Source organism: Porites lutea, chromosome 4, assembly GCF_958299795.1.
Source record: "Porites lutea chromosome 4, jaPorLute2.1, whole genome shotgun sequence".
NCBI lineage: Eukaryota > Metazoa > Cnidaria > Anthozoa > Scleractinia > Poritidae > Porites > Porites lutea.
Genome location: NC_133204.1, coordinates 37,830,899 through 37,854,712, shown reverse-complemented (window position 1 = coordinate 37,854,712; position 23,814 = coordinate 37,830,899). Strand labels below are relative to the sequence as shown.

The window sequence follows — 23,814 nt, the reverse complement described above, 5'->3', positions numbered from 1 at the left end:
AGCTGGTGGACGATGGCGCAACATCTTTCTTGGTCTTGCTTAGGAATCTCGGGCCTGGAACAACTGGATTCCGTTGACAGGCCATCTGTGTCCCTGTCTTATCTGCTGTATGGCTTGTTCCTGATCATGGTTGTTATTCTACTCGTCAACATGATGATCGCGCTGCTCTCCAACACATATAACCGTGTAGAGGTACATTGTAAGAGTAAAACATCGCTACTTTTGATGTCATGTATCGTCTCGGGAGATTATCTGAGATGCAACCTTCAGGTACAGAACGGTACCTCGAAGGTGTGCAGTCTACTAAGTTTATAGCCGCCCTTAATATTCCAGTATCCGTTTTGTGAATACCACTACCTTGAACTTGTTTCTTTTTTTAGAGGTTTTGCGTGGCTCTTCAATACCTATGAACGTATAGAGGCACACTGCAAAAGTAAAACATCGCTACTTTAGATGGCATGTTTTGTTTTAGGAGATTATCTGAGATGAAAACTTTAGGTACAGAACGGTACCTCGAAAGTGTACGGTTTACTGAATTTATGAGCGCGCCTGCTATGACTAATATGCCAGTATCGGTTTTGTATGTCGACTACCTATAATCTTGTTCTCGAGGTTTTGCGCTGCTCTGCAATACCTACGAACGTGTGAAGGTAAATTACACGACTAAAACATCGCTACTTGAAGTTTTGAATACACTTAATGCTTCGCCTAACCTGCCAAGCAGAACTCCGATAAAATGTAAAGTTTCGTGCACAACCCACCTTTACTTAAAGTTTAGTTTAGAGCCGAAAGCTTATGTAAAATTGATGTCACCACAAAACAAATACAGTAATACAGAATGTATTATATGGATCGATTTCGTCAATCATTTTCCTTCAGGAAAAAAGTAAAAAGCGACCAGACTGAATACGAATTTATACCCTAACACAAAACAGGGCAACCAACATGTCTCAGAGAACGCAAGGAGAAATGCACCTTTATCTTTGCACACGTTAAGCAAAACTTTATACCTCATAACCTTTGCTTTACTGGATATTTGACTTGTGTTTCAGGAAAACTCTCTCAGAGAGTGGTCTTTCAAGAAAGCTATGACCATTAGAAGTTACAGTTTATACCACCCAGTTCCAGTCCCTTTCAATATTGTATCACTCGCGGCCATAGGATTGTGGAGGCTGTGTCAGGGTGACAAAGGAAACCGATTTGATAAAACTGGATTTGATGAGAAAGGAAGGGTAAGGGACGCGGAAAAATTTTTCCTGCGACAGTATATAGCACTTGACCGTAATATATCAAACACGACTGGCCGTGTTTCATCCCATATCAAGACACTGAAAAGTGGGCTGAAAAATAAGACGTAGCCGAGTGTTTTAAGGTGATTCCTTAGTAAAAGAACCTAACATAGATTGAAGATGAAACTCGGTACACTGATGTAACAAGTCAGGAAGATGATAAAAAAGTAATAAAAAGTGGGGGTCACCGTGCTCGTTTTGACGTCACAATGCTGACAAATAAGGCTATTTAAGACCCTTTTACAAAAACCGAGGGCAGCCCAAAACTAGACAAAAAGGAGAAATTTTTTCGATGATGCATATGGTATCGCACAGAATTTGACCTTAATGTATTGTTTATCCACTTACGTACCAGAAAAATTCCTTTTAATGCCCTTGTTTTTACTTTACTCTCAAAAGTAGAATTAAATTGGACACGCGCTCTTCGACCCGTGATAGCTCAATCCGTACAATTTAGTAAAATTGCCAAAAAAGTGAACATAGATTTGGGCCAATTTTTTTCTCATCGAATGGAAGCACTGTCCTTATTAAAATCATGAAATAAAAAATGGAGGTCACCGTACTCGTTTTTGCGGTAGAGCTGCAGAAAGTGCACAGCAAATGCATTTTCTCTGATTTTTGAGAGAGGACTGGGGCGAGTTTCAAAATAGAATGTATGGGAAAGGGGAAAGAAAGTATTAAAAAATCCGTTTTTAGAGAATTTACATCGAGATATCACATTTAGGGCACAATGTGATAAAGAAAGCGTTTAAATGAAAATCAAGTGAGTCAGCACAAGTTAAACATCCACTATCGAGGTTCTCCGTGAAGAAGTCGAACTCAGCAACACGCGTACTGCTTACGTTATGCACATTCCCAGCACAATGAATCTCATCTCGGCAAGAAACAACAGGAAGCAAAAATTCCAATAGCGTTTCTCTTCAGTCAACTTCATTTTAATAATGTTACTTCACATGCTCTTTTTTACGGCGGCCATCTTGTTATGCGCAGTAAAAGATACGCACTGCAACACCAGGGAATCACCTTAAGCCAACTTCGAGGTATCTATACCTGATTGAGAAAACGAAGTCGCTTTAAAATATCAACCATGCACTATGAGGCTTCAACTGAAAATTTTATGGGTATACGTTTATTAGCAAAGCAAATTCAAAGACGTTAGTTTTTTTCTTAAAAAGCTTACATTATCCCTAATTATAAATAGCTTCTCGTGCAAACCCCAGGAGTACTCATTGTTTGTGGCCATACCGTTTCTTCTTTTTTCTCTCTTGTCGGAAAACTTGAAGGTGTCATCTTATGCCTACAAGGGCGATCTCTGAAGAAATGTGTGCCCAAGGGTAAAGTTGTCGGCTGATCACCAAGAAAGAATTGATTCCTTTTGAGCTTTGTTGGAATGCATCTGCGCGAGAAGCTCGTGATAATGAAAGTTTTTGTGGAAAGAACTTTGAATTTGCAATGCTAATAACTTCTAACCATAAATCCATTAGGACTCACCGTTCATGGTTTGTACTTCTCAAGCGACAACGTTTTTTCAGTCAGGTGGATACATCGGATAAAACACTGAGTAGGTCGTTTGATATAGGTTCTAAAATTAAGGATTCTAAAAGAATTTCCACGCTATAACTTTTATGATAGTCTAGGCTAATTAAGATCTCATATCCAAGCCACCGTCAAGGAAGTCAGATTTCCTTTGTTCTCTTCGTGAATTATCGATGAGTTTGAGAAGTAATACGGCATTCGCCATTTTTACATCTCCCCTTATAAACCTTTTTTGCCCCCGCTCCACCCCCGCCCCCAAAAATGCATAACCTTTGTTTTTTATGTCTCCTGGGTATTACAGTACTCTTAAGAGTAATTGAAAACAATGCTTATGCAAAATGTGTTTTTTTTTTAGGGGAGGGGGGGGGGGTAAAAAAGATGCATTATGGGAGATGTGCAAGCGGCGAATGGGAATTCACGCTTTTTGCCGTTTTTGAAGTCTCCCTCCTTATTATTCAAGTTTAATCTTGCGAAAAACAGCATCTTTAGAGCGAGCAATTGTTGCTAAAACTAACTGAAAAGGTAAGGAGAAAAAAAAAACAAGGTGATCAATTCAGGAAGAAGTTGGTTTGAAAGCCTTAACAGTGGAACTCATTTCTTTATTGTTCGTTTTTTATTTTAAATTTTTTTGTCCATATCTGTTTACATTTTTGTTTCCTTGTTCCCCAGAAAGCTGCTTTAGATAGGCTGGTCGAAAGACTAGAGAAGACTTACTTTGCAACATTTGGATATACTTTTCCCCTTACGGGTAAGGTAGTGCAATTATGGCAAGAGATGCCATTCTTGAGGCCAAAGTTCGTGTTGCTTGTGTTCTTAATTATCTGCCTCACGGAGAGTGAGAGTCAAAGGAGTGAGCATGCATGCCTCGCCGCTTGAATTAAAGCCAATATTTAACCTATGAGCCGGATTACATGAGCCCTGCTGGCCCGGCTGTGCCGGGAAAGCTCGCTTTGCCGAGAGCTTGGTACCTTATTAAACACAACATAAATCAATTTCGTGATTACATGACAATCGGGCCAGCATGGTTAACCGCCATTTCTGCGTACCGGACTGGAAGCTTTCCAGGTAATCACGCTTGCTGGGCTAGCGAGGTGAACCAAACCAGTAATAGGACAGAGGGTAACACAATGAGCTTGAATTCTGTCTTCTATCTCTCTGTAAACATGGCGGCTCCGAGAAGGCCCGCTCCTTGTAATACCGGAATAAAAGTTTCCTTTGCAATTCCATTAAGCCTGGCAAACCGGACCAGCCCGGCTCACGTAATAACTATAATAAGGCCCTATAATTATGTTTTGGTCACTTAAATGAAGGTGTTTAAAAAGCTTTGATACGAAAACAGCCTCACGAGATGAATGGTTTGGTATTGAAATATACAGTTATCGGATTGACCTGGGTTTAATAATATTGTGTTTCAGAGGCGAAAAAGGTCGACCACGTGTTACATGAAATTGATGGAAGTCGCCGCATGGCTAATCAGATTGCTCAACGAGTGTTTGTTCAGCAGGGTTGTAAGCAGGACAGATGCATCGTTGGTGCAGAAGTAAGTAAGCTAATTATTAGCCGGGTGCTGCCGGATTTCAACTCGGTTTGCGGGATCATAAATCCCAAAGCTGGGGTTGTTCTTGGTAGCCCCGAGTTTGACCTTTAAGCCCTGATATCAAAATCTAAATTCTCATTTGTTGCCCTAATAACTTCTTCATGGAACTAGAAGGCTCCGAGAAGTCATTAAAAATTCTCCTTGTGTGATGTCCTCAATACTTTTGAACACTTTGATTATACTACATTCAAAAGAAAAAAAATTAATTAATTGCCTGCAAAAACAATAGTTGTAGCTTCCTGACGTAAAGTTGAAAAGAGTCCAAGGTAGGGTCTGCAGCTTGAAATGTGCTAATATTGCAACCTTACATTACCATAAGTTCTTGCTGCAACAGTTCTTATTCATCTGTTGAGACTATTTCATAGTCGTCTTTTTGTCTTGTCTTACTTTAGGCGTGGGAATCACTTGGTATAGGAATCAAAGGTTGCCTATTGACATATGAAGGCCCTGACTCCTGCCTTTCATGTAAAGAAAAGGAACCTAAGAGTGTTCATGGAGCGAGGTACTTGACTCCATTCACGCGAGAAAAACCGCGGATCGAGGTGAGAATTTTTAATGAAAATTTGTTGGAAAGAGGTAGACAGTGTCTACCTAAACCTGAATAAGCATCTCTGTCAGCGTGCTCAGACAACCTTTTAACCATGGAGCACGGATCTGAGAGGACGGCCGACGAAGAGAGTGGCACAAAACCTAAGGATAAACTGTGGTGGCTCTTTGGGACGATGGGGGTTCGTATGTCGTAGTCTGAATTTCTGAGAAAACCCTTCGCTTCACGTATTAAGGAGAAATCATGTCTCTGTCGGTATTTTACCTATTCCACGCTCTATTTGCGCTTTTCTTCCTCACTGTTGCAGCATCAATCAATTTTTTGTTCGTTTGTTGTCATTTTTATCTGTATTATTCATTTATTCGTGGAGACGTGTGTGGCCGAGCGGTTAACACCTCGAACTCTGGATCTGAAGGTCCTCGCCTCGCCTGTCGCGTTGTTTCCTTAGACAAGGAACTTTACTCCACTTTGTCTCTCTTCATCTAGGTGTATAAATGGGTACCGGCGACAAACTGGTGGGGAGTAACCCTGCGATGGACTAGCATCCCGTCCAGGAGGGAGTAGCGATACTCCTAGGCATGCTTCATGCTACGTAAACTGATATAAGCTCCGGCCGTGTGGGCCTTTGGCTCGTATGCGCCTTTACCTTACCTTTTCATCTATTCAGGGTTTATTCTAGGAATTGACCAATAAGGGAGTTATAGGCCGTGTTGAGATTTTGTAGAGGGCCCTTCATCAAGAAAGAGGACCATTGTACCGTTTGGTTTGAAATTATTATTAATAACTATTTTGCTCTATTGGATTTTTTTCATTGTTTTCATCTTTCTCGGGCAGATTTTGCACTTCTCCTCGTCCGCTTCTTTTTTGCCTTCGCTCGCCTAAAAAAGCGAAAAGTAGCGCCTGTTTTACAGGCTATATCATCAAGAATTACATAGACTTTGCCTACAGGTGCTAATCCAGGAGAGTGGTGAAAGACGTATTCTTGGACTGGGTGTGGTATTTGAAGGGTACGACAGTCACTGGATGCCTGGATGGGAAGCAGGAACCGTAGGCTATCACGTGGACGATGGCAAAATATTCGAAGCTGGTTGCGAGGATCTGGGCAGGGACGTCGAAGGTAATAAGACTACTTTGAGGGAGGCCGTAAAGGCTACAGTAATTTGGTCGATGTTTTGATGAACTCCAAATTATATTAACTTAAAGCTAAGCCTCATATCAAAAACGTCATGCTTTTTAACGAATTAGCTAATCAAAGGCTCGGTTCAAACGACGCATTGACAGGTGCCAAATATAATGCCAATGAGAGAACAGTACATTTTCCTCATTAGCATCAAATTCGGCACGTGTGAATGGGACGTTTACCGGACCTAATGTTTGTGCAGCGCCCGATCAAAATTTTGCTGTTATTTGGCGCCGACAAGCCTGCAGTTTCAGTCTTATTTGAAAAACTTTGCTTTAGTAAACTTTCAAAACGTTTAGTCAATTAACAGCGTTTTGTCTTTCCGGTTATGTCACAAATTGAAAATGAAAATGGCAGCCTTAGCTATCGAGTACTAACTTCTCTCGTTTCACTACGGCCAGGCCAGTGAGTGGGAACCATGCAAGTCAATTTATCAACCACTTATTCTTTAGGCGCTGGCACTCTACCGGAGCAATTCAATATTGTCAGGTGTCACATGCCACCTTTGATTCACAATCAAACAAATCTTCCCCTTTCAGAGGCTATGGCGTACCGTGGTGATCTCATCGCATGCGAAGTTGATTTCGGTGGTGTAAGAAATGGCAAGCTTCCAGTCATGTTCTTCTTAAATGGCAGAGAGATTGCTCGCGCGTGGACGAATAGCATTTCTGGAGAAATAAAAGTGTTTCCCTTTATTTCAATGGCATATGAAGGAATTCGGGTTCTCGCTAAGGTATGACTGACCATTGGAACATCCTTTCTAAGAAGAATCCTTTCGTTTAGCTCTACCTCCTTTCCCTCCTTTTTAAATATTTGCGAACGAGTGCGAGATTGAGCAGGAGGAGGGTAAAATTTCCGCAAGCCACTCCATCAGAAGAGGTAAGTCGGGGTGGAGAGGGGCGTGCTCTCTGGCCGCAAGGGTACTGTTTTTTTTTGGTCCAAAAATAACGAGGGAGAGGTTAGGGGGGGGGGGGGGGGGGGGAGGTGTTCCAGGGCCTCTTCCTAAGTCACAGTCATGAACTCTCGAGCTGGAAGTTTAATCTGAATGTCGGAGATTTCTACGACCCCGTGCAACTGTACATTCAACAATCAAGAGGGATTATTACACTCCAAGGATCTAATACAATTACTTTCAACGATCAGAATTGCATATTAGGTTTTTCTTCTGTCCTTGCGCAAGACAGTAGTTTCACATAAATCACATGCTGTACAGTAATACCCCGAATGTAATGCACCTAAATGAAGTTACTATTACAAAGTCACACGTTTCTCCTCTTTATTCAGCCTAAGTAAACCCATTCAGTCACATCATTTCATCCATTGCTTTTCTGAATTGTCGATATAGATGTGCCCAGGTGACAGTAGTATGTCCCAAATATCTCGTGCGCCTTCTGCACAGCGTCTTGCTAGGGATATTGGGATAGAAAAGGAATTAACTGACTGCCTGCAGAAACAGTTTCTTAGGCTGAAAGATGACATGGAGAAAATGGAACGAGAAAGAAAAGTGCAGGCGACTGAATTCCAAGAAAGACTCGATAAACAGTGGCAATTGCTGACGGAAATACGAAACTTAGTGATTCTTTCCAACCGAGAAGGGAAGAGAAAAGAACTTGATGAGAACTGACACTTTTCTTGACTGATAAAGATCATGGAAAATAGTTGGTAACATTAATACAACAGTTTGCCCGGCCAAGCTGATTACATAAGATGAAATTTAAGGTTTCCGGATTGCCTATAGCATGGTTTGTATGTTAACTTAAAAGGCGACAGGCACCCTCTTTCAACTGTTACATGTTAGTTTATTTACCTTAGCTTAAGATTACTCTTTTCTTTAAAAAATTCGATGCAAAGAACAGACTCTGGAGTGCGTCTAAGAGCTCTCGGACCATTTTTTTTTTTTTGCATTTATTCTTTTTCTTTTTTTGTTTGAAAGCACCTTGAATAGCATAATAACCACTTATGCGCTTTTGTCAACCATGTGTGTACTTTGCGTTCAATGAAAAAAGCATCGTTTTTAAAATTCAGTTTTGTTTTGTGAAGGACGTGAAAGCCATTAAACAACAAAACATGATTAAACATTGCTTAAACCATTAATAACTTCCAAAAGTTTCATGATCACCGTTTTGTATGATTACTAGACCTTAATCAGAATATTTTGCAAAGGACCTGCATGCAAACCTATCCCAGCGAAGCGCCAGATTTTCGAATAAACTACGCCTGACATGTCTAGTTTTGGGTGAGAAAACAAATGGGTCATCCTAGGTTGTTTTCTATGTCTATTTGCCAAAATACGGGGGGACTCCGCATATGAAAGGGGTGGGGATGCTCGTCGGAAATTTTGAATTAAACCCCTAAAGGAGACCGATCTGGGCGTGGCCCAAGCTTTTTTTGACCCCTAATAGAGACCATGTTAAAACACAGACAATGTATATACTTATTTTCTTTTCACGGCTAAATATGATGGCGTTTTGCCCAGAACACCCTAAGTGAGACCAAAATACGAAATTTACGCCCCTAAGCGAGACGACGAACAAACCCCACCCCTTTCATATGCGGAGTCCACCCCCCGATAATACGGCTAACTGTTTTTATTATTCTTCTCGAAGTTAACGTGCTTGACTGACTCAAAATGTAATAAATAATAGTAGTTGGAGGAATAAAAATTTGTTGAATTTAGTGGTCAGTACCACAAGGGGACAACAAAAGATTTGGACTTAAAAAGTTTAAAAATTTCAGTCGATAGGATTTTTAAGGGCTCATTACAGGGCGTTATATCATGTTTTATAAAACGAAACGTTTGCATAGCATGTGCTAATGGGAAGGGGAGAGAAAGATAAGGGCATAGCCCTATTTTAAGAGCTATCATTTACCATCATGAATTTGCTAGGCCATACATAAGATTAAGAACACATACACATCTCTGGCTTATTAATTCTGTCTACATTACCCGCATCATGTCTACCTACGTATGACCACAATGCATATCCCAAAAAACGGTTAACCAACTTCCGGTATCTCCAAGAACAAGCGCGCTTGTTGATTGGTAAGGCAGAGGGTAGATAATGTCAACACGACCCAGTACCAACGCAGATTGTTCTAAAGTTGCTGGATGTTCTGTTGCCAGAGGCTGATTACCACTTTCTTGAAACTATCCCCTTTCTGAGGTCCAGTAAGAGGCAGTTGTGTTGCCATCTCTTGTGAAGCTTCGATTGGACATTGAGTTAAATTTTCCGCTCATACAGTTGGTAACCTCCCCTAAAACTGTCGAAGAGGGCTGGGGCTAGGCAATTAAGCTCTCGACTACAATCAGCGCATAAACAGCAGCAAAGCACGGTAATTTAAGATTACAAATGACATTTTAATGTCTATGATCTGGCAAACTTGTCAACCTGCCACTTGTATTATAAGATTTGAGCACAGAATTTGACACGATCCATCATAAGCTGAAAAATGATATCATAATCATCCTCGTCTATTTTCACCTTGTCACCGTTGACTGTTGTTCTACCATCTCCTACCGATCGCACGCTTGTAAACTGGTAAATTGCTAACGGTTTAAACAACACGAAGCATTAGCATTCTAATTGTTTTTTTTTTGCCTGATGAAAAGAGTTTGCGTTTGTCTATAACCCATGTGAGGACTAATCATGAACAGTCAACGCATCATCTCATTAAGTAGGTTTATTCTTCAATTTTTCGTGAATAAATGATAACAGTTGATCCTCTGCCGCCCTCTGCGCATTTGCACTGTAATGTACATGATCTAGTGTGCCATTAGGGTACGAAGCGGTCATTGGATACACTTCCAACACAGGAATACCTGCCTTACACATGGCGTTAGTCGCGTATTTATGAAACAACTCCAGTCTCTGAGGAGAAAAAGGAATCGCACAATCATACACAAAATTGAAAACTGACGGGAAATAAATACAGAATCTAACCCAAGTTAAGTAAACCAGCAAACCTCTTTAAGGAAACTGAAGCCGTGGTAGAAAGATATGAAGTTATGTCTTTGAAACGAGTTGCTCCCTACATGTTTTCATGTTTTTGGACTTCTTTTTCCGATACACTGTGTCATCACAACGGAGAAAACTATATCCATAGAGTAGGAGCAACCTGCTGAGGGTTGGTCTTATTCAGAATGTTAATTTTCTTTTAAATTGGAGATGCTGTATTAGAGTCAGGGTGCTTTGGTAGCCCTGAGCCAGCTGTTAAAAGTTATAAAAAAGGGATTGATTATTTCGGCTTTTAGTCATGGTTTTACTGTTCAATGTTTTAACTTAAAAAATATAGACGTGTTAAGATCTGCGCATGCACAGTAAGGGAGAGACTGAGAAGAGTACTACCGCTCCAAAATAATCTTGAGTTTCCACGCATCTTCCGAAAAACATATTTCAAGCATTTCTTGCTACTTTGTGGTAATGATTATTTGTTTGGTACCTTCTGGACCTTTTGCACTGTTTTCCCTAAAATAGTTTGATGATAGTAAAACCCGTGTACAATAACAAGGATACTGACAATAGCTGACAGTGAATTTTACCGTTGTTACAACAACTGTTAGAGCTACAGTTATGATAGCGATATATGGCGACAACAGCCAAAAAAGGAAACTTTTAACAATTATTCCACGAGTGCGCGCTGGATATGAGTTGGCCATAATCATCTAATATCCAAAAAGCGCGAGTAGAATAGTTGTTTTATTAAAAACGCACACAAGATATCGAGAATTCTTCCCGACTATATTTGTAAAGACAACCTTTTCTCAGCTTGTTTTTAATTTTGAGCAGACGCGTACAGATACCATATTGGGAGAGCATAGTATAATGGCTCATATATCATGATGGCTAAGCCAGTCAGAGCTCTAGAATTGCATTATCCAATGATTCAGTTTAATAATTCTTCATAACTCGGTAGATAACTCTCTCCTACTGATTTCATCATACTCAGCTTATTTAAATACGTATAGACCAAACATACCATATACAGTAAAAACCTGCGTATAAGAACTTAAGTTTTTTCAAGCTAGCCTAAGAAGGTTCTTATAAAAATGTTGCTAACTGGAAAATTAGGTTACTCAGGTTCTTTAACAGGCTCATATTTTTAAAAATAAATAACGTGTTTGTCATTGGTGGGTGTGGCCTTTTGGTATTACATGCATATGTTATAAAAATCCCTCAAATCTAAGCATGTTAAACAGAACAAAAACAACATTGAAACATGGTATTGTGTTTTATCTTCTTTTTTCTAACTGGTTGAGCTTGTTCTATTAAAACAGGTTCTTATGTAAAAGGGGTCTAAATAGAAAATCTTAGCCTAACAAGTTCTTAAAATCTAAGTTCTTATACGCGGGGTTTTACTGTAATGGGTAGTTGGTGGAGGGCATCATGTTATACCTGATGAGTATGGAATCTCCAATGAGTCAAATTCTTCGGATGAGTCTTTTCTTTTTCAATGGATGTTGTTGTTTTCCAAATAACAATGGGTTTATTGTTGTGCTCATCAGCAAACCTGCTCCTTAACATTCTTATCACGCTATCTATGAGGTCTTTGTAAGTTGTGAAATTGAGCCATATTGAGAAGTGAACGCCAAGGTTAAATACAAACACGCTGTGGTTGCTACTCAAATCTGAGGAATCAAGAAACTCTGACATATGCTGAAGGACTAGTTTGTTGAAATCGTTTGTTGGAGTCGTTTGGTATGTTTGCTGAAAGACAATTGGTATAGCATATACATAGTTAAATCCTTACAAAAGTTAGTAACATAATCAGAAACCTGAGAAACAACATTTTTGATATCGTGTTAGTAACTTTAAATACATACAATGTTAGCTAATGTTCTATGTTTCGTCTGTTTCAGTTAAATGTAGGTTATTTTAATACAGTAATTATAAGCTTAACGACTTGAATTCAAAATGCTGGTTGCTAAGCCGTGTAGCTCTCTCTACACATTTACTAAACAAGCAAATGACTTGCCAATTACCGGAAATCGCTTCCTTCAATACATGCTAGCCTGAAAACAATCAAGTAGCCACCTACGTCGCAACGTTCTATTTTATCGTTTTAACCTCTATTTAACTGCTCCTCGCTAAGTGGAACTGAAAATCAGTGGTCAAGTTAATATATCAGAGATGAATTTAGCCAAGGCTGAAAGCGAATTGTCCCCCTTTAGATACTTTTAATTACTTAAAACCAAAACATTTGTACCTAACTTTTCAATAAATCAAATTCGATCGCAGCTGAATGGTCTTGAAAAAGAATTTTTACCATACGTTTGCATCGGCGAACCCATCCTCCTCCCTGCTCCACCACACCCCTTTGAGAAGTTAATAGCCCATAGATTTAATGTTTTACAAAGAATGGTTGTCATTCACGAAACTCTTTGGCTGCGTGCAGTTCACACTTTTTGTTTATAGGTCAATCTTTCCGTCCAAAAAGGATTCTACCCAAATGGTAAACTAGGCCGATTTTTGTGTTTAGAATAAGCTTCCTTGGCTTTGCAAAATCGGACCGACCGTTACGTGTTAAAACTACCCTTATCAAAATATCTAGCCTGCGTAGCATAGCGGTTTTGTCGAGCCGGGCGCAGGAGCGGCGTAGCCTCGAAAGTCGCGCGCGAAGCGCTCGAGAACGAGCGGCGAAGCCGCGAGAAAAATAAAAACCGCCTGCCCGGATTCGTGGCCTTTTCAACTGCCGCCCCCTTCAACTCATTTTGACATCCTGTTGACAACTTGTTTGGTTTCAGTTTTCCCAGCCAATCAGAAATAAAGTGTTGACAGCCTAAACACGACACAAAAGCTCGTGATATAGTGTAAAACGTGACCTTGGCCGGAATTGGAGTTTGCTTAAACAAACACAGGTTTTTTTCTTTGTGGCTATCTCGCGCATAGGTGACTACACTACGTTCTAAACTTGACTGAGTAGATCTTATTTTTGCTGCACTAAGTCTTACATTTATTTAGAGGTCACGAAGTTGGTTTGTTTAATCCGTATTGAGCAATTATTTCCTGTGGTTAATGTTAGTGTTGCTAATTAGAATTTGTTGATCTCAGATGCAGTTGTAAAGTACTAATTTCTTTGACCACTAAAGCCTAAAGCTTTTTATTACGGCTAAATAAATATTTAAGTTTCTTTGGTCTTTTCCGACTAAACTGCCTGGATCTGGACAACTACAAACCAAGGAGCCTTGGTTTGTAGTTTCTTTGTCCGTGAATGTTTTGACGCTGGGCCCGGCTTTTTAAGTGTTGTTTGCAGGATGTTGTATTTTTACGTATAGCACGATCTTGAGATTTGAGTTGTAGCTTAAACTTAAGCTACACCAAGCAAAAAAGTATGGAGAATAACGCTGTGCGTCTTTCTTCTACTGTATGCGATTCATAGACCACAATCGCGGACACCGTTCGATGTATTGCGCTGGAGTGCGTTATTCTGTAACACCGAGTAATAGAGAAAATTGAGGTGAACTTTCTCGAAGCAGTGAAATTTACTGTTTCTGTCATAAGGTCCATTGCTGTACAGCTCAGCGACAACATTTCAGATATCTGGTCGTCGATAGTACTTTTTAGAGGGGAAATTGTGATCATACAGGTTTTCGATGAGGATATTTCTTCTTTGGCCATAGCAAAGACAGAAAAGATCATGCTCTTGCCAAATCTTGTTGACAAAATTTACATGACATCTCTCCTTTGAAGAAGACTGTAAATGGCCATTTCCTGTTTAGGCTTCAATACAATTGCCCTGTTTTCCCGTCAAATATTCAAGATCGACGACGCTCCGGTCAACGCTTCTTTGATATTTTGATTTTGTTTTGCGGAGATGATTTGTTCAGTCCCTCGAAACTCTTCCATGGGAGATTACCAAAATATTTGATTGACAGGCGAACATTCCGAACCAATCGGAACGATCCGTACGCTGGCCTACGGACCGACTCAAAAAAGCCCCCCGTCCGTGCAGGCGGTTTTTCAAGTGGCTCCCACCCCAATCTCCTCGCGGTTTCTCTCCCCTCGCCCGCCTATATTACTTAGCGCGCCCAACCAAAACCGCCATGCTACGCAGGCTACAAAATATCTGATACAGTCGACTCTCTTTTAACGGACACCTCTATAAGACGGACACCTCCCTAAAGTTGGTCCCTGCCTTTCTTTACTCCCTTTATTTGACTCTCTATAAGACGGACATCTCTCTAAGACGGACACTTACTGCCGGTCCCAAAGGTGTCCGTCTTAGAGGGAGTTGACTGTACTCAGTAACCTTTACTGTAAGTTATGCTTTTTGTTTCCTCTGGCGAAAAGACCCAGGAAGGTTGATAACTTATCTTTTTTAATAACTGGGAGGAGGGTTTATAACCGGAATAACATTTCTTTTACAAGTAGACGGGCTTAGGAGAGAGGCTTAAAGGCGGGCGGGCCGGCTTATAACTAATCCTTTTTTTTTGGTATAAGAATTTTTGTTCCATACCTGGTTTATCTTCATGTATGCTTCAATGCACTTTTTAAAGAACCTTTCACAAATTCCACGCGATATCAGGGATCTAAAGAAATACCGAGCTATTGAATCACCATAGATACAAAGAGCATCTGCTTTTGTGAAGGGATTGTCCAGCGCCTCTGCTGTTGTTGGAGAGTTATCTGCCAAAATAAAGCAGCTTCATTCTTCAATATGACTTGCAGAGTCTTGTTTCCTGGAGTCGTGTCTGGGACCCCAGAGAGAGAAATGAAATGAACCTACGTCAATAGGGGTGATGACGATGAATAGAGAGGTGCTACATACTTCTAATATTTATGAGGTCTAGCAAGTGTCTGTTCACTCGATTTATCCCAGACATACATAACGTAGCCTGGACTCCCTGATTTTGTTATTTCAAATCGACCTCGCGCAGCGCCGTTGTCCGATTTTGAAATCGCATGAACGATTTTTATCAAAAGTGCGGATTGAATGACACAAGGCAAAATTAAGCTTGTACGTGTATGTACATGTGTAATTTTCTGTGTATTCTGATTGCACGGGGTAAACAAAGATAGTTCGTAATAATAATAATAATAATAATAATAAATTTTTTTTAAATGGAGAAAAAATTTTATTGACAGCAGCAAATATACTATAATAATAATAATAATAATAATAATAATGATAATAATAATAATAATAATAAAGATAATATAATCAGTTCCTCAGTGTGCACAAAAATTAAACTCGTTAAAAGTCTTGCAAAACCTATCGTTTCCGTCTTCAAAACACGCGAATTATCCCTAAAAAGTGCCGCTTAAACAAGCGGTCCGATTTGACAGGTGATTTCTGTCTGTGACGTCATGTGGCGTAAATAGATTGACTCATAACACCAGTCACTCAGGAGTCACTAACAAGTCCCACCAGGAGTAACGGCATTCTTTGACGTATGTGTAACGCATGTTAACTCCCGGTCCAACCAGGGCAAGTACACAGCTACGATCTTCAAAAAGCAAGAAAACGAGAAGAAGAGGAAATACGACCAGAGAGTGATGGATGTAGAGATGGGAACTTTTACACCACTGGTGTTTGGTACAAACGGGGGCATGGGACTCGACTGTCAGAACGTTTTAAGAACTCTCGCAAATAAGCTTTCGACTAAGAACAATGAACCGTACGCCAGCGTTATTTCCTGGCTTCGAATACAGCTCTCATTTGCTATATTACAAAATGTACACAGATGCGTCAGAGGTTCTAGATATCCATTCAAATCACATGAGGTCTCAGAAGACTTCACTTTCGCCGTAGCTGGTCTACATCTGCACTCATAATTTTAGGCCTAGATTTTTGATAATTTTTTTTCCTAGTAATGCTTGATTTTCCTTTTCCCACTTTTAAATTATTCACAATTGTAAATAGTTTTCTATCGTGGACATATATTTAGTTTTTAATTTGTAAACAATACGATATAGAGCGGTTTTCATTTGAGTGTCGAAAAGTAATTGGTTTTGCACTTTCTACACGATGCGATTGGCTTAAAAGATTCGCGCCACCTTTTCATCCAATCAGAAGTAAAACCAAAGCCAATTGTGACGCGCTCGCATGCATTTTCCCGCGCTTTGCGTCAGCCACATGTAATTACTTCGAGTTTTGATTGGTTCAATGTATTGTCTGTGTCCTATGTGATTGGCCAGAGTAATTACTTTGGTTTTGGTTTTACGACACTCAAACGAAAACCACTCTAATTTACAATTTTAAATATTACTGATTGTCCTCATACTTAAATAAAGATTGGTTTATCATTATTCTCATAACACTGAAAAAGTGACCCAAAAACCCCTTTGTGGCACTCGATTTGTCTCGGACATACAAAACGTAGCCTGGACTCCCCGATTTTGTTCCTGTTGATAGTGAGGCCTTGGTTGTACCCAAGCTATTTTAACGCATTTTGATAACATTAAAATTGTGATGACTATTTTCAAACGAAGTCAATTATCAAAAGAAATCATGTATTTACCTAAGAATAGAGTACAAACCTATAAATGGCTGCCACACACCGTTGACCCATCTGCCGAACCCGTTCTGTAACAGGTTGCAAGTTATTCCACAAGTTGATGCTTTAACAACTGAGAAGATTTAGTAAAAAAAGTCATGTTAATTGCCTAAAAATAATCAGATAACTGTGGTTTCTTATCTTATGCGGAGGAGTTATGTTTACGTGAAAATCCTATCTTTTACGGATTAACGCATTCAAATATTCCGACTGCGGAGAAAGCAAGCTAGAATGGCTTGATGTTTCCTTCGCTGCCACTTTTCTTATTGGTTTCGGTTCCGCCTCTTTCATGAACTCGAGTGAAGGCCGATCTTTGACTTGGTCGAAAGTAATAGAGGCAAATATACTGTAGTTGATATACATTAGGATTGCCACTATGGCAAAAGATCGGCATTCCAAAGTCGAAATAACTAAGCTAGGGCGCGGGAGGAATTGTTGAGCTGATTCAAACTGAAATAACCCGCTTAGTTTTTCCTGACTCTGTCCTAATTGAAGGTATTGGGCTCATGAAACAAGTTCTTATCTTACGACAAGATAGTCTGTTACCTGAAATATACTTCTGAGTGTTATGTGTGTTTTCTGGGACGTAAAATGCAACGACGCTTTGTCCTCCAATCGGTTCTAGTATGTAGTCATCGCCAATGTATCCCAGGATCCCATCTTTGTGGTGTTTCGCTTGATTTGTCCCTTTTTGTTGAGTGATTTAAAAAAATGAATAATTTGTTAAATTACTGTTTTAATAAATGTTTTATGCCGAATATTAGTTTTAGAATATTACTATTAGAAAATGAAAAACTATCGATGCAAGAAACTTTGGTTATGATGTCAGTGACGTCCGCCATTGCGCCCGCCCGTCCACCCGTCCGCACGTACGTACTGGCAGGGAGGGAATAACTGGACACGAATTTCAACCCTCCTCCCCTAGAGAGTTATTGTCCCTATTGTTTCTAAAGGCTTTACAACTTTCTACTTAGTATATCTATGGTGGTTTTTAGGAGGTAGTGAAAAAGGATTTGACACCTTAGTTAGGATATCCACTTTCAAGAAAATTGCTTGTGCGCGTTCACCATGCGGTGGTTTTCAATACCAAAGTTTTGCATTTTAAGGTTGAAAATACACCGTTAAAAGACACAAATGGAAAGGTAAAGTTGAAAAGATGCTCAGTTTCCTTTTTGTGAACAAACGAAAGCATGTCATTAAGAAATTGTCCTTCTAGGAATTCAACCTCATTGTTTTCTTCAAGACGGAGCGCTTTGCCTGTTTTGAAATACAACCAAGACAGCGAAGTTTTTGAAGAAATTTCAGGTATGGCCTTATACATGCTCAAGCTTATAAACATGTTTTCTAGTGTTCGTCATTCAATTACGCGAGCGAAGTCGGCGGCTGATGAAAAAAGAAAAACAGACTCAAGGAAAAAAAATTTTGAAAACATTTTAAGAAACAAGTCAGACGGACTACTCTTCTTTCTTGAATAAAACTGAATTGTTGTTATTGTAAATGTTCCATTGATTTGTTATTGATGATCGTATTCATTACTTGCCATAAGGTGTGCTTCTCCCCCCGCCCCCTCTCCCCATAATTCGAGCCCTGTAGCGGTTGAATGGAAAAAAGTATCTAAAATATAAAAGAGTTCTCCTTTCTTCTAACAACAGACTTGTCGGTTTTTCACTCCCGAGTTCGCCTTTTTGGAAAAAAAGGTTTAAAGTTTTCAAGAGTTTTTGTATCACTTTTAATTTGTAGCGTATTATAGTTTGTAAATAAGTCTATCGCACGTTTCTCAGTGAATGCACAGCACAACACCTGAACACGTACCGCACATTTTGTGTAGGTTAAAGAATAAATAGCGATAAAGGTTAAATGAGTTATTTGCTGTCCTAGGTATGTCCCCAAAGAAAACAAACAATACCTTAATGTGGAAAATTCTCTCAGATACTGTGAGGTATAAATGTAAAAGCTACACATATCTGTTCGTCCGGGCCCGATAAGAAAACACATCATGAGCTTAAGGGAGCACAGATGTCGGCTTGATTTTTCTTTTAGTTCCTCCCTTAAGACAGAAATTCTCACCCTAGAAATCGCAACCTGCAAATTGCTGCTCCTGAAGAGACCTATAACTTTGCAAAGGGGGTGGGTTAAATGATGTAGTCTGGAAGAATTCTACTACTCTGATCGCACTTAATGCCTTCTGACTTTTAGCTAGCTTGGAGAATTTTTTCATTTCAGGTGCGTTTGCTGGATTTTTTTTCGTAATCACCCAACCCCTCCCTCGAAAGGTAAACTGATGCCTAAGGCTCATAAGGTTAAATAGGGATTTGAACATTTCTTTCTGGTGGCCAGTAGAGTTTTTTTTAGTTTAAAGTTAATTGCTTTTTTTAAGTATGCAAACGGAGGCTTCGCTTTTAGCTCTGGCTAAAACCTTACATTAGATAATAGCCCTTTTTACTGTTTATCTTTTGAGGGCTGTAAGGGCAATCTGAGGTAAAAACATACATTGCTGTCCCCAAAATGGTGCTGCAAAGACTCACTAAGTGAAGTGGAAAGCATTTTAGCAGGGAGAGTAAATTTTCACTGCATCAGCTACCTTAAACTCTGCAAAAATGCAATGTTATTAAACAATTTTTTTTAGCTCCACACCTTGTATGATCCAATCCTCTGGTGGATCACGAAGACCGTCGCAAAGGGTGAAATCTAAGGTAATCTGGGCAGAGTAATTACCAGGTTCCATCACTAAGAATACCACCTCATATACCCCGTCGTCATGGTCCAACACTTGTGGCGCAAGGGATGCTGGGCCTTGTCTGATGTACACTCGCCACGCATCGCCACCAAAATTTTTATGAACGCTATCTCTTGTAACAGACTGAATGAAGAAACGACTAAAGTGACCTAAATGATAAAGAAAATATCCTGTAAAGAAATATTCATTGTTCAAAATGAATGCAATGTTAAATTTACTCTTACATTTAGAACTTTATTACATCCACTTTGAAATCACTGGCTATCCGTGCAATCTGATTGGCTCTCAGCAGTGTGATTTATTCCTAAATCGTACCATTTTTTGCTCTAAATCGCATCTGTTCCAAATCGCGTCATTCATGTTCTAAAACGCATCATTTCTGTTTTAAATCGCATCATTTTTGTTTCGAATACAAAATGAAATGTAAAAGCCTTTTTGTCTCGGCTTTTTAACAAACCGGCTACTCGATCAATAAAATATTAGTACTGACTAAATTCTGCGATTTCAAAATGGATGTAATAAAGTGGTAATTGAACTTCGTGTCGTGCAATTTTGGTCTGAAATCATACTTGTGATTTCAAATCGAACTCGCGCTGCGCGCTCGTTCGATTTTGAAATCACTCGTATGATTTCAGACCAAATTGCACTCCACTCAGTTCAATTACCATTATAAATCAGTGTAGCCGAGTGGTCAGCGCGTAGAACTCGCAATCCAGTGGTCCCGAGTTTGATTCCACTATCCACTAACAGGATTTCATTTTTCGGTCGTCCCAACTTCAAATTCTTAGTCAAAATTTTAAAATAGCTATCTGAATGCCTCTTGCTATTTGGGTTATTTTTAATCCTGTTATATTTTTCAATATTTGCATTATTTCTTTGAAATTATATGAGTGGAGTACCTGTAAGTAGCTGGTGTAGCTATAGTGCACTTCCACTACCACAAACAAAGCATTAACAATTGACGTTGTCGCCTAAGTTTACAACTGTATCTACAAAGAACTCAAAAGAAATACTACAATTTTTCGGAGAAGAGGATTCAGACGTCCTAGCAAGAAATGATCTTTGCGTTTAAACTAACACAAATCGGGTGTATAATTTATATTCACTACCCTGTGCAGTATTTTCTTAATAGACCGTGTAAATTTATCATTTCACTAACACGATCAGAATCCATTTCGTTTTTCTTTTTATATTTAAAGTTCCTAATCCCCCGGTCTTTGAATAAAATATGCACAAGAAAACAAAACCCCAAAGGGTTCTGGAAGAAGTAGTAAAATGACGTCATCCACGAGCAAAAGGCGTCTTTTAACTCCTAATTCATTATTTTACAAATAGATGCTTATATGACTAACCGCAGGGGGAGGGGGGTGGTGGGGGGGGGGGGGGGGGGGGGAGGCGGCTTATTTAATACAGCTTTCCTTTCAATACCTGATGTTTATAGAAAAATGTTACAAAAATGAAGGTTCAGGAATTTGTATCCGTTATTTACCTGCAGGTTGTACATCCCATTTCTTAATAAAACTGTTATACGCATCAGTCCTCCATTCGGAGTTTACTTTTCTCTCGTCCCAGGCTACTTTTCCGACACACGGTTTAACCACTGTCTCCCAGTCTACCCGCCATCCTTGCATTGTACACCACTGCTGCTGAAAGTGTCGTATGTCATCATGTTCGGGGTTTTCAAAAAAAGGTGTCTTGCACCCCATCAAGGTGTATACTGTCCAAGTAATATAAACGGTTGTTATAACAATCCCAAAGAAGATGGCTCTTTTGATGGAACGTTGATTGAAGATTCTAAGAACTCGACACCCCATTCCTAAAAGTCACAATTTAGAGCGTGAAAGCAGTGATTCTTGGCGGGAAGTGTAATTAGACTAAGAAGGCCAATATGGCGCAGCTACCGTTTCAGCCAAGACCTGCAGCACTCTAAATATCATCAATGACAAATTATTAATTAAATTCTACCACGTGTGAAATTAAAAATCCCTTGTCAACGTTGCCTATATCTCATTGCCAGTTTAAAGATGTTACAAATGACGATATCCCGGCACGAACAAATAAATAAATAAATAAATGAATAAAAAGCAGTTTAATAAACCCAGGGTGCTTAACCGGAAAATTCAGGAAATGACTAACTTTACGTTAAAACTCGGTATTGAAGGAGAATTCTGCACCCATGCTATCATCAAGTAATCAAATGGTTTGTTTGTAAAATAAGAAAGTAATTTCACTCGCTTTTTATTCAAATTGCTCGGGCAACTATAATTAGAATTTTGACAAACCGTAGGCGAAAATTATATCCTAATTTCCTTGTTACCATTTGATCCTGCACCTTTTACTAATCACAGCCCGATTATGGAAAGGCTTTAGAGAGCTTAAGCTTTACGTATAGGGCAAAAGGCAAACGTCAGGTACAAGTTGAGAATTTCTCAGACAAAATAGAAAATGAGGAGATAAAAACAGCTCAAAACAATTCGTATGGATAAAAATTGCGTGAAAATACTAATTTATGCGTAGAAACTGAATAATGAACAGTAAACGACAAGCAAAGGGGAAACGTGGTCACGTGGTACAAATTAGCGTTTGCCGTTCGACGGATGGCTCGGAGGGAGATATTGTTACTCCTCTTTACTTAATATATTATATATTATTAAACGCTTTCTTAAGATACCTCAGAGTGAGATTCAGTCTCAATTAGGCAACTGAATGAAACTTTATGACTACACTGCTAGGATATTCTTAAAATAGACTGTTTCGTTTTCGCACTCGCAGAGAAAGGCCAATATGATGCTTCTGCAGTAGAGTGATTTTCGTATGACCTTGAAATGAAAACGCGCGAACAAAACAGAAACAACGAACGAATGGAAATACAGCTATTTAATTGGTTTATCAAACGGATACAAACGCCCGTGTATTTTGGTTGGTTAAGCGATCGCTCAGGTGAAAGAACTTGATGCCCGAGAACTTTCTAAAAATCAACCGATACTTCGCTTTGACGTCTTACAGCAACACGATTGGCCAATCGAACAATGCCTTCTTCAAATTTGCAGGAAAACGAAGAGGCCATGTTTTGATCTTTTAATTCACTGGCTAATAAAACAAATCAGGCGAACACTTACCGACACCATTTTTCAAGGTCATACGAAAATCGCTCTAACGTAAGGCAAGAGCAGATGTCCCCGAGGCAATGTTCACACTAGCTTTTGATCGAGGGCTTATGTTCGCACATAGGAACGGTGATTTCACTGCGATTTCAGTAACGGAGCGAAGCCGCACCGCGCCGATCTCTAAAGTGGAGAGTCACATATCGGATATTTTTTCATACTATAGGTCAGATAGCTTTTCGTGTGAGCACGAAAAGCTCTCCGGAATAGTGTGAACGCAACCTGAAATGTAATATCCATACACACAGTCTTTTTACTGACAGTAGTTACTTACGCTCCCGCCAAAGAAGGATCATTTTTCACCCCTCAGCTTCCGGTGCTTAACTCGACGAGAAGGTCCGGCCTCTGGTATTTCAAGAATCTGAGTTTTACTCCGGCCTGGAATCAAAATAATCCTAATCACTCCGAAACGTGTCTGATACAGGGGCATGAATTTGATCTAACTAGTCGGTGGTATTAGCGAACCCTTGATAACAAGTTGTGACTCATATCATCATTAAGCTATTAAAAACTCTGGGCATTGAAAGTAATATCTTAATACAATAAGCCATGGCTAAAAATGTGAGTCCGATGCACTAGATATACTCTTTACATTTTTCGTTATAATTTCTCATCGGCTCGTGATCGGTATAGATCTTAATTAATCTCTTTTCAAAATGTTCTTATATGCCTCAAACAACGGTAACCCGGACTCAGTTTACTAAAAAACTTACTTATCCAGCTGGTACTAACACGGCGGAAAACTTTACCTTGCAGGACAGTTAAGTGTCCAATTATTTTGTAACTTGGTTCAGCGTGGGACCGTCCTTATGTTGCTCTATGAAATACAACCAATCTTAATCCCTTACGAGCTTTCTGAAAGGTAAATAGTGGATAAACAAAGCATGTGTTTTTGACTAGTTTCTAAGAAACAAATTCTATTCAAAAGTGCATATAGTTTAAAACCTATGGCAGTGAACCTGAGATCACCTACTTTCCTAGAAAAAAAAAAGACATTTTATTCAACTACTTTGTAATTAATGAATAGAGAAACAAAAACCATAAAAAGAGTAAAGACTTTATACTTGGATTGTCACCGTGCTGTTTGCACAAGTTAAAAGTCAGTCCTTCTAAAAACATTCTTCCCTTGTGATCTCATGTTGCTTAGTGACTCAAATATACCAAAGACCGGCAAAACGAGTTGTTTCGTGGGATACCAGTGGTTAATAACTTAGACTTTCGCCGTAAAGTGGTGTGAAAGTAACTTTTAACTTTAACAGCACTAACGAA

General features: G+C 39.4%; 2 protein-coding genes across 3 annotated transcripts in view; one reads left to right on the top strand and one right to left on the bottom strand.

Annotated features, from left to right (window-relative positions):
- The window catches only part of LOC140933489 (uncharacterized), a 48,765-nt gene extending 39,926 nt beyond the window's left edge, over nucleotides 1-8,839 (top strand). For both annotated transcript variants that reach the window (XM_073383065.1, XM_073383066.1), the window contains 8 exons: nucleotides 3-192; nucleotides 1,053-1,232; nucleotides 3,495-3,573; nucleotides 4,241-4,365; nucleotides 4,815-4,964; nucleotides 5,918-6,086; nucleotides 6,689-6,882; nucleotides 7,495-8,839. In XM_073383065.1, the coding sequence (XP_073239166.1) occupies nucleotides 3-192; nucleotides 1,053-1,232; nucleotides 3,495-3,573; nucleotides 4,241-4,365; nucleotides 4,815-4,964; nucleotides 5,918-6,086; nucleotides 6,689-6,882; nucleotides 7,495-7,773 (1,366 nt within the window). In that variant the 3' untranslated portion in view covers nucleotides 7,774-8,839. The remainder of the gene's footprint in view (nucleotides 1-2; nucleotides 193-1,052; nucleotides 1,233-3,494; nucleotides 3,574-4,240; nucleotides 4,366-4,814; nucleotides 4,965-5,917; nucleotides 6,087-6,688; nucleotides 6,883-7,494) is intronic.
- Nucleotides 8,840-9,529: 690 nt separating this feature from the next.
- On the bottom strand, nucleotides 9,530-22,874 carry LOC140933494 (uncharacterized). Its single transcript, XM_073383069.1, has 8 exons — nucleotides 22,820-22,874; nucleotides 20,871-21,197; nucleotides 19,279-19,530; nucleotides 17,191-17,331; nucleotides 16,628-16,717; nucleotides 14,604-14,773; nucleotides 11,543-11,854; nucleotides 9,530-10,018 (listed from the first exon to the last, which is right to left on the bottom strand). Exons 1-8 carry the CDS (start codon nucleotides 22,839-22,841, stop codon nucleotides 9,821-9,823), a joined length of 1,512 nt encoding a protein of 503 aa, XP_073239170.1. The 5' UTR covers nucleotides 22,842-22,874; the 3' UTR covers nucleotides 9,530-9,820.
- Between the last annotated feature and the right edge of the window lie 940 nt (nucleotides 22,875-23,814).